At 47.1% G+C, this 15,004-nt stretch overlaps 1 protein-coding gene across 1 annotated transcript; it reads left to right on the top strand.

Annotated features, from left to right (window-relative positions):
- Positions 1-1,373: 1,373 nt before the first annotated feature.
- LOC109766894 (uncharacterized) lies at positions 1,374-2,366 on the top strand. The gene has a single exon (XM_020325654.4). The coding sequence runs from the start codon at positions 1,625-1,627 to the stop codon at positions 2,006-2,008; it is 384 nt and encodes a 127-aa protein (XP_020181243.1). The 5' UTR covers positions 1,374-1,624; the 3' UTR covers positions 2,009-2,366.
- The last annotated feature ends 12,638 nt before the right edge of the window (positions 2,367-15,004 follow it).

Here is a 15,004-nt window from a genome sequence, read left to right as displayed (position 1 = left end):
ATGTCTGTGGCCTGCATGAATCAGGGCTGCTGGCTTCAGGTAGGAATGCGTGCAGGCGAGGAGGGGGGGGGGGGGGGGGGGGATGGGCCAGGTTAGTCAGACACGGGCGTGGCAGTGGTTCGGACGTCCGCAAAACACCAAGTTTTATCTTCGGTTTGCGGGAAATTTGTGCGTCCGGACTGCCGAATGGACCGATGCAAGGGCACGCTCGATATCAAAATATGTCTAAACCGTGCTGGATGCCAAAACACATACAAGCTACACGGTCCAGACGGTTGCGTATGGTTTGAGGGTCAGGTTGAAGATGCCCTTACTATCTTTGAGCGTACACATGCGATATCCCATGTTAGGTAATAATAGTAGATGCTATGGCCATGAACGATCTGTATCATATGCATGATCATGAACAGACCTAGAGCATCTTTCCATGTGGCGGTGGTCTAGTTCGCTAGTGGTTGAGATCTGGTGGGCGTATTGTCATGAGCAGGTTTTGTATTTCAGTGCTGGTAACTTCGTTTTTGTCTGCACCGTGTTTTTTCTTTCCATGAGATGCCGACTGGTTCTCCCTTGTAAACAACTTTCTTTTCAACCGGAAAACCACGAACTTGCTGAATTAGCAAGTTGATTATCACTGATTAAAGCATTTAGTGTTCATTTCCAGTACACTTGGAGCTATTATAATACTCCCTCTATCCATATATACAACGGCTAATACGATTTTTAAGGTTATCTTTGACCACAGCTTAAAGTAATAATATATGACATGCGTGTTGCACAAAGCATATCATCAAATTCATAAAAGAGATTATTTTTTAATGATATTATTTTTATACCACATATCTTATATATTAATTTTTTTCATCAACGATCAAATACAACCTCAAAATACGTATTAGGCCATATATATATATATACTGATGGAGGGAGTAGTTTTTTATCACAACTACTAGTTTACTTGGGGAAAAAATGTAGCCTTATGATTGGAGGCACCAACCCAGCCCAAGACAAAAACACTCCTGTCGCGATAAAAACCAAGAGAGCGACGTGTCAGGCTCATGAAAACAGCAGGTGGGCCCCAGCAACAGCGACGGCCCATCCGAACCCGCACCAAATCCACCCGACCCCTGGGCACGGCGAGCAGCCCGCGCGGCCCACCATCGCCAGCTGTCAGTACTCACAGACCACGCATTCAAAAGGCCCGGCGCCCGTCCAGCTCAGCCCCCCGACGTGGACCTCCCTCTAGCAGCCCCACGCTACGGGCTACGGCCCGTACAGGAGCTACCACCTGCCCCTGCACCACCGACAGGCGGGGCCAGCTAGGCAAGACGTGGCCACATGCTCCACGGCGCTGGCCGTGCATAAATACCACCTGGCTGCCACCGCATGTCCCGGCGCGGAGAAGTCCAGGGCGGGAGGGGAGGCGAGCCGAGGCGGAGGAGAGGGAAGCGCGAGGGAGACGTCGCCTGACTGCGATGACACCGGGCGCCGACGCCGTCATCATCGCCGTAGCAGCAGCCAGCCGGAGCGAGCAGGCCAGGAGCCGGAGAGCGGCCGAGGCGCCGTCCGTCCCGTCGTCCTACGTCGTCTGGGAGAAGGAGCGGTAACTGGTTCGATATATTGGTCGATGGCGAGCATGGAGGTTGAGGCTGCGAGGTGCGAGTGCTGCGGCTTCACGGAGGAGTGCACGCCGGAGTACATCGCGGCGGTGCGGGCCGAGTACATGGGCCGCTGGGTCTGCGGGCTCTGCGCGGCGGCCGTGGGCGACGAGATCCGCCGCGCGGGCGCCCGGGGCCAGCGCGCCATCACCACGGCCGAGGCGCTCGACCGGCACGGCGCGTTCGCGCGGGAGGCGCCGCGCGCGCCCGGGAAGAAGGCGTCCGAGGAGCTCGTGGCCGCCGTCTCGCGCCTGCTCCGGCGCTGCCTCGACTCGCCGCCGGCGTCCCCCGCCGCGCCGCAGGGGCGCAAGGTGGCCGCGGGGCCCAGGTGCACGGACGCCGAGGATGATTGATCGAGGATAGCTAGCTCGTGGTGGGTTGTTGCTGTTGCCAATGATTGGGCAAAGGCGTCAAGAATAATACTTGGGGGGCATGTGCCTTGTGCGGCTTGCCTGCCGTCCTGAAGAATGAATAATTTGCGTCCTAGCTGATGATTGCTCGAGACAGGAGCCATCAAGCTCCGTATGATTGAGCATGAAGTTATCACGTAATGTACTACGTAGCATTTGTAGTAGTATCCGGTTGTGTTGAGTATTAGCTCAGGCTTCGGCTACGCATTGTAGTCACTCTGTACAAAAGCATTGTACTGGGGTTATGCAGCTTCTTGTAAGGTTTTCAGACGGACATGTAAAGTAGTATTCATTGCCTTAATCTATATACTACTAGATTATTACATAATTAAGGCAATGAATACTATTTTACATGTCCGTCCGAAAGTTTAGTCCCATCTTGCTAGTTGAGAGGCGTTCGCAACAGTTTATAAGCCCTGCCGCGGCTTCCGTTTCGAGCTCCTATCTAAAGCAGGCCTGTGTGGGCCTAACGAACCTCTGACTGCCCTGTGGGGCCTACTTTTTCTGTGGGCTTGCATCCTGGCCCAACTAGTAGTTGGGTTTCTACTCGTACGCAGGTCGTTGTGGCCTAGTAGGCGGACATTTTTTTATTTTTCTGTTATTTTAGTTTGCTATTAAAGTTTTTAACAAATAATACTTTATGAAAATTCTTTTTGCTATTAAAATTTTTAATAAAAAATATTTTGATAATTTTAGTTGCATAGATTTTATATAATTTTAAGTTAATATTATTTTCATAATAACTAGAGGTTTATAAAAGTTTTTTAGTTGATTCTTTTTGCTATTGAAGAATATTATAGTCTTGTTTTAGTTGATCATAACATAATATTTTAATTGATTATTTTTAGTTTATTCTTTTTGCTATTAGAGTTTTATAAAAGCTTTTGCCTAGTAGGCGGGTATTTTTTATGTTATTTTAGTTTGCTATTAAAGTTTTGAACAAAAAATACTTTATGAAAATTCTTTTTACCATTAAAGTTTTTAACCAAAAATACTTTGATAATTTTAGTTGCATAAATTTATATAATTTTAAGTTAATATTATTTTGATAATAACTAGAGGTTTATAAAAGCTTTTTAGTTGATTCTTTTTGCTATTGAAGAATATTATAGTTTTGTTTTAGTTGATCATAACAAAAAAAATTAATTGATTCTTTCTAGTTCATTCTTTTTGCTATTAGAGTTTTATAAAAGTTTTTTAGTTCATTCTTTTTGCTGTTAGTTCATTCTTTAAGATAAATGACCCTGAAATTAAAAAACACTACAAATGAACTCTGAAAAGGTTAAAACTTGGCATGGTATCATAATTTCACCCACATAGCATGTGCTAAAAAGTTGAAAGGGTTACAGGAAAAACTGGATGCACTTCGTGTACAAACTGGACAATCTCTTTCGAAGTATCAGGGTTTCGGACGAAAACTGGTCTATTACAAAAGGGATTTCATTTCTTGACATGTAACTGCAGTGATATTCTAGATCAAAGCCATCATCAGAATAGTTGTGGAGCATAACTATGGCTTTCAACCCAGAATGTAACTGTAGTGATATGTTGTCTTCAGTAGAGAGAAAGTCTCCACTTTTTCTTCACCAGAGAGAAAGTCTTCACTTTTTCTTCGCGTGTGTCCCTTGCTTATTGCGCTGTAACCACGGATAATCTTCATCGTTTAGCATGATGCTTGGGTCAGCCTTCACTTTGAAGGGATGAATTTGATGGAACTTTTCATAATCTTCAGACATGTCTGTCTCGTCCTCCACTCCCACGATGTTTCTTTTCCCTGAAAGAACTATGTGGCGCTTTGGCTCATCGTATGATGTATTCGCTTCCTTATCTTATCTTTTTCTCGGTTTGGTAGACATGTCCTTCACATAGAAAACCTGCGCCACATCATTGGCTAGGACGAATGGTTCGTCTGTGTACCCAAGATTGTTGAGATCCACTGTTGTCATTCCGTACTGCGGGTCTACCTGTACCCCGCCTCCTGACAGATTGACCCATTTGCATTGAAACAAAGGGACCTTAAAATCATGTCCATAGTCAAGTTCCCATATGTCCACTATGTAAGCATAATATGTGTCCTTTCCCCTGTTTGTTGCTGCATCAAAGAGAACACCACTGTTTTGGTTGGTGCTCTTTTTCTTTTGCGTGATCGTGTAAAATGTATTCCCATTTATCTCGTACCATTGGTAAGTCAATACAGTCGAAGATGGTGTCCTGGCCAACGAGTACAACTCATCTCCAACAATGTTGTTACCCATGAGATGTGTTTGCAACCAACTGCCGAAAGTCCTGATGTGTTCACATGTAATCCAGTCGTCAGACTGCTCTGGGTGTTTGGAGCGTAGAATATTCTTGTGTTCATTGACATACGGGGTCACCAAGGTAGAATTCTGTAGAACTGTGTATTGTGCTTGAGCCCAAGAATGTCCGTCCCTTATTGAATCCGCTCCTAGCGTGCCTTTTCCACTCAGTCTCCGATCATACCGCCATTGAGGGGCACCAATCGGCTTAAGGTCAGAAATAAAGTCAACACAAAACCCAATAACCTCTCTGTTTGATGGCTCGTGGAGATGCTTCATTCCGGCCTAGCACAGTTACGAACATATTTCTTTAAGACTTCCATGAACCTCCCAAAGGGGAACATATTGTGTAGAAATACAGGACCCAGAATGGCAATCTCGTCAACTAGATGAATTAGGATGTGCGTCATGATATTGAAGAAGGATGGTGGGAACACCAACTCGAAACTGGCAAGACATTGCACCTAATCATTCTGTAACCTTCGTAGGATTTCTAGAACGATTACCTTCTGAGAGATTGCATTGAGGAATGCACATAGCTTCACAATGGCTAATCGAACGTTTTTTGGTAGAAGCCCCCTCAATGCAACCGGAAGCAATTGCGTCATAATCACGTGGCAGCCATCAGACTTTAGGTTCTGGAACTTTTTCTCTAGGATAAATGCTTGCTTTTCTTTCTTAAGGCATGCTTGGTCGGAAGAAATCGACTATGTCCCAGGTACACATTCGTCTTGCATTTGTCCAAATATATACTGCCAGTCTCATGTAAACTGTGTGTGCATGTGTGGTATCCCTTGTTTGTCCGTCCTGAAAGGTTACAAGAGCAGGCCAATCATTGATGGTGACAAACAGCAACGCATGTATGTAAAATTCCTGATGTTTGTGCTCATCCCACACACGTACACCTTTTCCATTCCACGCCTGTAAAAGTTCTTCAACTGATGGCCTTAGGTACACATCAATGTCGTTGCCGGGTTTCTTAGGGCCTTGGATGAGCACTGGCATCATAATGAACTTCCGCTTCATGCACAACCAAGGAGGAAGGTTATAGATACATAGAGTCACGGGCCAGGTGCTATGATTATTGCTCTGCTCCCTAGAAGGATTAATGCCACCTACACTTCAACCAAACCATATGTTCCTTGCGTCACCTGCAAAGTCCCACACTTTCTCTCAGTTTTTTCCACTGCGACCCGTCAGCGGGTGCTCTCAACTTCCCATCTTTCTTACGGTCTTCCTTGTGCCATCGCATCAACTTGGCATGCTCTTTTTTTTTCTGAACAAACGTTTCAACCGTGGTATTATAGGAGCATACCACATCACCTTGGCAGGAACCCTCTTCCTGGGGAGCTCGCCCTCAACATCACCAGAGTCATCTCGTCTGATCTTATACCGCAATGCACCGCATACCTGGCATGCGTTCAATTCCTCGTACTCACCGCGGTAGGGGATGCAGTCATTACGGCACGCATGTATCTTCTGCACCTCCAATCCTAGAGGGTAGAGAACCTTCTTCGCTTCGTACGTACTGTTAGGTAATTCGTTATTCTTTGGAAGCTTCTTCTTCATAGTTTTCAGTAGCTTCCCGTATCTGTTGTCAGATACACCATTGTCTGCCTTCCATTGCAGCAATTCCAGTGTGGTACCGAGCTTTTTGTTGCCATCTTCGCAATTTGGGTACAACCCTTTTTTGTGATCCTCTAACATGCGATCGAACTTCAACTTCTCCCTTTCACTTTCACATTCTCTCTGTGCATCAACAATGACCCGGCGAAGATAATCATCGGGCACATTGTCTGGTACCTCTTGATCTTGAGCTTCCCCCGTTGCATGATCACCTTTTTCAAGGAACATAGGATCACTACTAGGGAAATGCTTATAGGTAGGACATGAGTAGTGGCGCTGGAAAATGGCAAGCGTTGTTGCTAATTAGTAGTAGCGCTTCTCCGGGGCAGCGCTACAAGTAAAGCTTTAGCAGTAGCGCTGGAAAAGGAAAAAGCGCTTCTACTAAGTGGGACCCAACGAGCCCACCGACGCTAGCTCTAGTAGCAGCGCTGTCCAGAATATAGCGCTACTACTAAGATTTTAGCAGTAGCGCTTTATGTGATAGCACCGCTACTGTTAATGGGCCCCACTTAATAGTACCACTTTTCCTGGCTAGCGCTACTACTAAGTACCATAGCAGCAACGCTTTCTAGAAAACAGCGCTACTGCTAGGCGTGGTTGGTGCCACCTTCTCAGCCCCTCTCCCCCTCCTCCCCTCTTTGCCCTCTCTCCCCCTCCTTTCCCCTCTCCCCTCTCTAAGTCAGTTCTCCACCATTGTTGCCCTTCTTCTCTCTTCCTCCCATCTCTCTTCTCTCCCCATTAATGCCCCCATGCACCATAATTCTCCTCCATAAATGGCCTTCTCATATCTATCTAGCTACCTCATTTATTTGGCTCTCCATACATATAGATCTAGCTAGCTCATCTCTCTCCCTCTTCATTAGTTAGCTAGAGTCATCTCTCCTCCCAACAACTAGATCCAGCTAGCTATTTAGCCATCCACACTTTCGATTGTCCCTATAGGTAGCGAAAGGCCTCATCTAACCGTGCTCGATCTCTCTCGGGAGATAGGTGAGTAAAAAGTTGTGCATTTCAAGAATGGGAATATGTGTGTTAGATATGGAGAGATTTGTGCGAGTGACAACATGCCCCAGAGTTGCTTATGTTTTGCCGAAATGCTGATTTATTTCCGTTTTGGTGAATTTTGAGCAAACTCGACATGTCCTATTTTTAGGCAAGGTCATGCCAAATTTTTATATGACTTTGATGCATGCATGCATTTTTTTATAACCCTTTTGCTTGTTATACCGTGCAGTCGGTCATGAAGGTGAGTGGATGGAAGGTGGAGCGATACTTGCAAACCGCGATGATGGACATGTATGCAAATAATCGGACTAGCATTAGATGTTCAGGTACAAGATGCAAAGAAGGAGTCCTTTTGGACCCTTTTGATCGTGGCAGTTTGAAGGCGCACCTACTGATGAATGGTTTCATGGATGACTATACTCGGTGGATAAGTGAAGATGATGATGAGGACATCCACATGGCAGGGAATAACGACATTGGACTAGACGAAGAGATGACCGATCGACACAAAAAGGATGGCGCCGGACATGGCGGCGGGGAAGAGTCCAGACATGGTGGCGGGGAAGAGTCCGGACACGGCAAAGAAGATTCTGGACACGACGAAGAAGAGTCTGGACATGGCGGGGAAGAGGCGGCGGTCACGCCGCAGTCTTTAACGCTACTAAGTGCAGTCGTGCAGGACCCTCATGTTCGAGACCTCCTTCACAAGAGTACGACTAGCGAGAGAGCTGCTTCTAGAGAGGGGGCCAAGCTGGCGCAACTTGAAGTAGACTCAAACACTCCATTGTATGACGGTTGCGTTCCCGGGGTGACCCACTTGAGTTTCACGCTCGAACTTCTAAAGACGAAGGCCAAAAACAAATGGACAGACAAAAGCCTCGATGAGCATTTGAAGTATCTACATAATAAAGTTCTTCCCGTGGAGACCCTGTGTCCTACTAGTGTCGAGGAGGCCAAGAAAATCGTTTGCCCTTTTGATTTGCCGCACATTAGATACCACGCATGCATCAACGATTGCATCATTTATCGGGGGGGAGCACGCGGAAAAAACCAGCTGTCTAGTGTGCAATGCTTCTTGATACAAGAAGGCAGGAAAGAAAACTCCTCAGAAAGTTGTATGGTACTTTCCGATCACTGCCCGTCTGCAATGGTATTTCATAGATCCTAAGGAAACAAAGCTCATGCGCTGGCACGCGGAGAGGAAGAAGCCCGACGATGGAGATGATCCGAAGCTGAGACACCTCGCAGATGCTATCCAGTGGAGAGCATTCAACGCCGTATATGGATTTCCTGCAGAAGATCCAAGGAACATTGTGCTTGGTGCGAGTACCGATGGCATGAATCCATTTGGAAACCAAAACACCAAACATCACATGGCATGTCTTTGTATGGATGTACAACCCCCCCCCCCCCCCATGGAAGTGCATGAAGACAAAGTACATACACATAAGCATGCTAATTCAAGGGCCGAAACAAGCCGGAAATAATATTAACCTGTACAGGGGGCTTCTGAAAGAGGAGCTAGACATGGACATGGGACGCCAGCAAAGGAGAGTATTTCTATATAAGAGCCGCGCTGATGATGACGGTGCACAATTATCTCGGTTACGGGTACACCTCAGGCCAGGTGTGCCACGGATACTGCGGATGCACAAGGTGCATGGATGATACAATGTCTCAGCAGCTTACGTCAACGGAAGATGGCGGGTCTGGGAAAATCGTGTACATGGGGCATCGTAGATGGCTCGAGAAGGATGACCTGTGGAAAAAACGTGGAGATCTATTCAATGGTTTGGCTGAGCATCGAGGACCTCCATGTAAGAGGAGCGGCGCCGAAATCAACGAGCTGTTGAAAAACTGGGAATAGTGCCCCGCGCCGGGAAAGATGAAAAAGGCGTCGGAGCCGCTTCTGAAGGTATGGAAAACGAGGTGTGTTTTCTAGGACTTGGAGTACTGGCCCAATCACGACACGCCTCATTGCCTTGATCAAATGCATATCATGAAGAATGTCCTCGAGAGCTTGCTTGGCACACTGAGGAACATGCCAGAGAAGACCAAGGATGGGCCGAAGGCAAGGAAAGACTTGGAAGATTTGAAGATCAGGAATTATCTCCACATGACGCCCCGTAAAAAGTCAACGGAGGAGATAGAGATGGAGATGTAGGAGGGGGAAAGTGGCAGAAAAGTCAACAAGGAGGATAATTATTGCCCCCCTTCTTGCTTCACCTTAAGTGCGAAGGAGATCGATCAATTCATCAAGTGCCTTACGGGGATCAAAGTCAGTTCTAGTTACTGTGGGAAGATAAGCAGATTTCTAGACACAAAGAAGAAAAGGTTCAGCGGGATGAAGTCTCATGACTGTCAGGTGATATGACTCAGATACTCTCGGTTGCATTAGAGAGATAATGGACAAGCACGTCCGTGACACACTTACTGGTCTCTGCAACTTCTTTGATGTTATCTCTCGAAAGTCCATCAGTGTGAAGCAGCTCCGAAGGCTACAGGAAATGATCGTTGTCATACTATGTGAGCTTGAGATGTACTTCCCGCCCGGGTTCTTTGACGTCATGGTGCATCTGTGTGTCCACATCGTGGATGGCATCATCAACCTCGGGCCAACATTCCTTCACAGCATGATGCCGTTCGAGAGGGTGAATGGGGTCATCAAAGGATTCGTTTGTAAAATGTCCCGCCACAATGGGAGCATCGTCCAGGGGTATCTGATGCAAGAGTGCATCTCTTTTTGTGAGAATTATATAGCCGTCGGAGACCCTGTTGTTGGTTTGCCCGTCAAGAAGCACAATGGGAGGCTCGGAGGAGAAGGTCACAACAACGGCCGGAGGGAATTGCACGTGGACTAATCGGATCGACGGAAAGACTTTTACAGGGCTAACTAAGTAGTGCTAGAACATCTACATGTGGTAGATGGTTATGTGACATTGCACAAAGAAACCATCACAAAGAAGTACCGTGATAAGGGGATGCGCAAGACGGACGACGAAGTTACTGTAGAGCACAACGCCAATTTCTTGTGTTGCTTCAAAGAGCAAGTTCTTGCTAATCCCCCAGAAGAGGGTAGTTCGGACGGATTGCTCATACACGCCTTAGCACATGGCCCCGCGCCCAAACTCGCGACTTATCAGGCATACGATATCAACGGGTACACGTTCTACATGGAGGCCAAAGACATGGACAGTGATTACCAGAACTCAGGGGTGACGATTGAATGCGTGACCGACGCCAACGGCACAACTGAAAGGTTCTACAGAAGGGTCGAAGAGATCTGGGAGCTTGACTATGCTAGAATGCATGATGCGACGATGTTCCTTGTCAGATGGGCTAAGGACGTCGTAAGAGAAAACAAGTATTTCACTACCATGTCTATACCCGACGCGAAGAGTGCTACCGTGAACGTTAACGTCATCGCCAAAACTGAGCCATGGGTACACGCTAAGCACGTGACACAATGCTTCTTCATAACCGACCCGATCAATCCCAGCCGTGTCGTCATGAGGAGAGGCAAAAGGAGCATCGTCGGAATGGATGGAGTCGCCAACGAGGAAGACTACGACCAATACGGCAACCCGATGAGGGAAGATGACGATGATGATGAAGCATACGTGAAAAGAAGAATCAATACTACATTACCTAAGAAAGATCATACTCCATGGTGCCGGAAAAGTCACAAGGAGGGGCTCAATTATTCGACAACGAACAAGAAAAGGAAGAAGCTCAATGTGAAACATCGTCGACGCAACTGAGAAACCATCATTTATATATATGTATCTATTTTGTGTACGCACTTAAGTAACCGTTATTTGTCAAATGATGTATACATCGTATCCCCTTGAATTACCACCACATGCATGGTTCCGGTGATATTCGCACAGTGTGGGAGGGAGACACCGTCGTCGGGAGAAAAAAACAAAAACAAAAGGGAGAAAGCAATGTTGGAAATATGCCCTAGAGGCAATAATAAATGGTTATTATTATATTTCTTTGTTCATGATAATTGTCTATTATTCATGCTATAATTGTATTGTCCGGAAATCGTAATACATGTGTGAATACATAGACCACAACGTGTCCCTAGTAAGCCTCTAGTTGACTAGCTCGTTGATCAACAGATAGTCATGGTTTCCTGACTATGGACATTGGATGTCATTGATAACGGGATCACATCATTAGGAGAATGATGTGATGGACAAGACCCAATCCTAAGCATAGCATAAAAGATCGTGTAGTTTCGTTTGCTAGAGCTTTTTCCAATGTCAAGTATCTTTTCCTTAGACCATGAGATCGTGCAACTCCCGGATACCGTAGGAGTGCTTTGGGTGTGCCAAACGTCACAACGTAACTGGGTGACTATAAAGGTGCACTACGGGTATCTCCGAAAGTGTCTGTTGGGTTGGCACGGATCGAGACTGGGATTTGTCACTCCATGTGACGGAGAGGTATCTCTGGGCCCACTCGGTAATGCATCATCATAATGAGCTCAATGTGACTAAGGCGTTAGTCACGGGATCATGCATTGCGGTACGAGTAAAGAGACTTGCCGGTAACGAGATTGAACAAGGTATTGGGATACCGACGATCGAATCTCGGGCAAGTAACATACCGATTGACAAAGGGAATTGTATACGGGATTGATTGAATCCTCGACACCGTGGTTCATCCGATGAGATCATTGTGGAACATGTGGGAGCCAACATGGGTATCCAGATCCCGCTGTTGGTTATTGACCGGAGAGGCGTCTCGGTCATGTCCGCAAGTCTCCCGAACCCGTAGGGTCTACACACTTAAGGTTCGGTGACGCTAGGGTTGTAGAGATATATGTATGCGGAAACCCGAAAGTTGTTCGGAGTCCCGGATGAGATCCCGGATGTCACGAGAGGTTCAGGAATGGTCCGGAGGTGGAGAATTATATATAGGAAGTCAAGTTTCGGCTACCGGGAATGTTTCGGGGGTTACCGGTATTGTACCGGAACCACCGGAAGGGTCCCGGGGGTCCACCGGGTGGGGCCACCTATCCCGGAGGGCCCCGTGGGCTGAAAGTGGAAGGGAACCAGCCCTTAGTGGGCTGGGGCGCCCCCCTTGGGCCTCCCCCCATGCGCCTAGGGTTGGGAACCCTAGGGGGAAGCTTCCCCCTTGCCTTGGGGGGCAAGGCAACCCCTTCCCCCCTTTGGCCGCCGCCCCCCCTTGGAGATCCCATCTCCCTGGGCCGGCGCCCCCCCAGGGGGCCTATATAAAGGGGGGAGGGAGGGCAGCAACCTACAGCCTTGGGCGCCTCCCTCCTCCCCTGCAACACCTCTCTCCCTCTCTCAGAAGCTCGGCGAAGCCCAGCCGGAGACCCGCTACATCCACCACCACGCCGTCATGCTGTTGGATCTCCATCAACCTCTCCTTCCCCCTTGCTGGATCAAGAAGGAGGAGACGTCGCTGCACCGTACGTGTGTTGAACGCGGAGGTGCCGTCCGTTCGGCACTCGGTCATCGGTGATTTGGATCACGGCGAGTACGACTCCGTCATCCACGTTCATTGGAACGCTTCCGCTCGCGATCTACAAGGGTATGTAGATGCACTCCCTTCCCCTCGTTGCTAGTACACTCCATAGATGCATCTTGGTGAGCGTAGGAAAATTTTAAATTATGCTACGATTCCCAACAGTGGCATCATGAGCCAGGCCTATGCGTAGTTACTATGCACGAGTAGAACACAAAGCAGTTGTGGGCGTTGAGTTTGCCAATTCTTCTTGCCGCTACTAGTCTTTTCTTGTTTCGGCGGCATTGTAGGATGAAGCGGCCTGGACCGACCTTACACGTACGCTTACGTGAGACAGGTTCCACCGACTGACATGCACTAGTTGCATAAGGTGGCTAGCGGGTGTCTGTCTCTCCTACTTTAGTCGGAACGGATTCGATGAAAATGGTCCTTATGAAGGGTAAATAGAAATTGGCAAATCACGTTGTGGTCATACGTAGGTAAGAAAACGTTCTTGCTAGAAACCTACAAACCACGTAAAAACTTGCAACAACAATTAGAGGACGTCTAACTTGTTTTTGCAGCAAGTGCTATGTGATGTGATATGGCCAGAAGATGTGATGAATGATATATGTGATGTATGAGATTGATCATATTCTTGTAATAGGAATCACGACTTGCATGTCGATGAGTATGACAACCGGCAGGAGCCATAGGAGTTGTCTTTATTATTTTGCATGACCTGCGAGTCATTGAATAACGCCATGTAAATTACTTTACTTTGTTGCTAAACGCGTTAGCCATAGAAGTAGAAGTAATCGTTGGCGTGACGACTTCATGAAGACACAATGATGGAGATCATGGTGTCATGCCGGTGACGAAGATGATCATGGTGCCCCGAAGATGGAGATCAAAGGAGCATGATGATATTGGCCATATCATGTCACTATTTGATTGCATGTGATGTTTATCATGTTTTTGCATCTTATTTGCTTAGAACGACGGTAGTAAGTAAGATGATCCCTTATAATAATTTCAAGAAAGTGTTCACCCTAACTGTGCACCGTTGCGAAGGTTCGTTGTTTCGAAGCACCACGTGATGATCGGGTGTGATAGATTCTAACGTTCGAATACAACGGGTGTTGACGAGCCTAGCATGTACAGACATGGCCTCGGAACACACGCAATACACTTAGGTTGACTTGACGAGCCTAACATGTACAGACATGGCCTCGGAACACGGAGGACCGAAAGGTCGAGCATGAGTCGTATAGAAGATATGATCAACATGGAGATGTTCACCGATCTTGACTAGTCCGTCTCACGTGATGATCGGACACGGCCTAGTTAAACTTGGATCATGTTTCACTTAGATGACTAGAGGGATGTCTATCTGAGTGGGAGTTCATTAAATAATTTGATTAGATGAACTTAATTATCATGAACTTAGTCTAAAATCTTTACACTATGTCTTGTAGATCTAATGGCCAACGTTGTCCTCAATTTCAACGTGTTCCTAGAGAAAACCAAGCTGAAAGATGATGGCAGCAACTATACGGACTGGGTTCGGAACCTGAGGCTCATCCTCATAGTAGCCAAGAAAGATTATGTCTTAGAAGCACCGCTAGGTGATGCACCAATCTCACAGAACCAAGACGTTATGAACGCTTGGCAATCACGTGCTGATGATTACTCCCTCGTTCAGTGCGGCATGCTTTACAGCCTAGAACCGGGTCTCCAAAAGCGTTTTGAGAAACATGGAGCATATGAGATGTTCGAGGAGCTGAAATTAGTTTTTCAAGCTCATGCCCGGGTCGAGAGATATGATGTCTCCGACAAGTTCTTCAGCTGTAAAATGGAGGAGAACAGTTCTGTTAGTGAGCACATACTCAGAATGTCTGGGTTGCACAACCGCTTGTCTCAGCTGGGAGTTAATCTCCCGGATGACGCGGTCATTGACAGAATCCTCCAGTCGCTTCCACCAAGCTACAAGAGCTTTGTGATGAACTACAATATGCAGGGGATGGAAAAGACCATTCCCGAGGTATATTCAATGCTGAAATCAGCGGAAGGGGAGATCAGAAAAGAACATCAAGTGTTGATGGTGAATAAAACCACTAAGTTCAAGAAGGGCAAGGGTAAGAAGAACTTCAAGAAGGACGGCAAGGGAGTTGCCGCGCCCGGTAAACCAGTTACTGGGAAGAAGTCAAAGTACGGACCCAAGCCCGAGACTGAGTGCTTTTATTGCAAGGGAAGTGGTCACTGGATGCGGAACTGCCCCAAATACTTAGCGGACAAGAAGAAGGCCGGCAACACCAAAGGTATATGTGATATACATGTAATTGATGTGTACCTTACCAGTACTCGTAGTAGCTCCTGGGTATTTGATACCGGTGCGGTTGCTCATATTTGTAACTCAAAACAGGAACTACGGAATAAACGGAGACTGGCGAAGGACGAGGTGACGATGCGCGTTGGGAATGGTTCCAAGGTCGATGTGATCGCCGTCGGCACGCTACCTCTGCATCTA

The sequence above is a fragment of the Aegilops tauschii genome, chromosome 7, assembly GCF_002575655.3.
Source record: "Aegilops tauschii subsp. strangulata cultivar AL8/78 chromosome 7, Aet v6.0, whole genome shotgun sequence".
NCBI lineage: Eukaryota > Viridiplantae > Streptophyta > Magnoliopsida > Poales > Poaceae > Aegilops > Aegilops tauschii.
The sequence above is the reverse complement of the archived record's forward strand: the minus strand, read 5'-3'. Positions and strand labels throughout refer to the sequence as shown.

What these genes read in the sequence shown, in the direction of transcription:
- LOC109766894 (XM_020325654.4), top strand. Translation starts at nt 1,625, where the DNA reads ATGGCGAGCATGGAGGTTGAGGCTGCGAGGTGCGAGTGCTGCGGCTTC.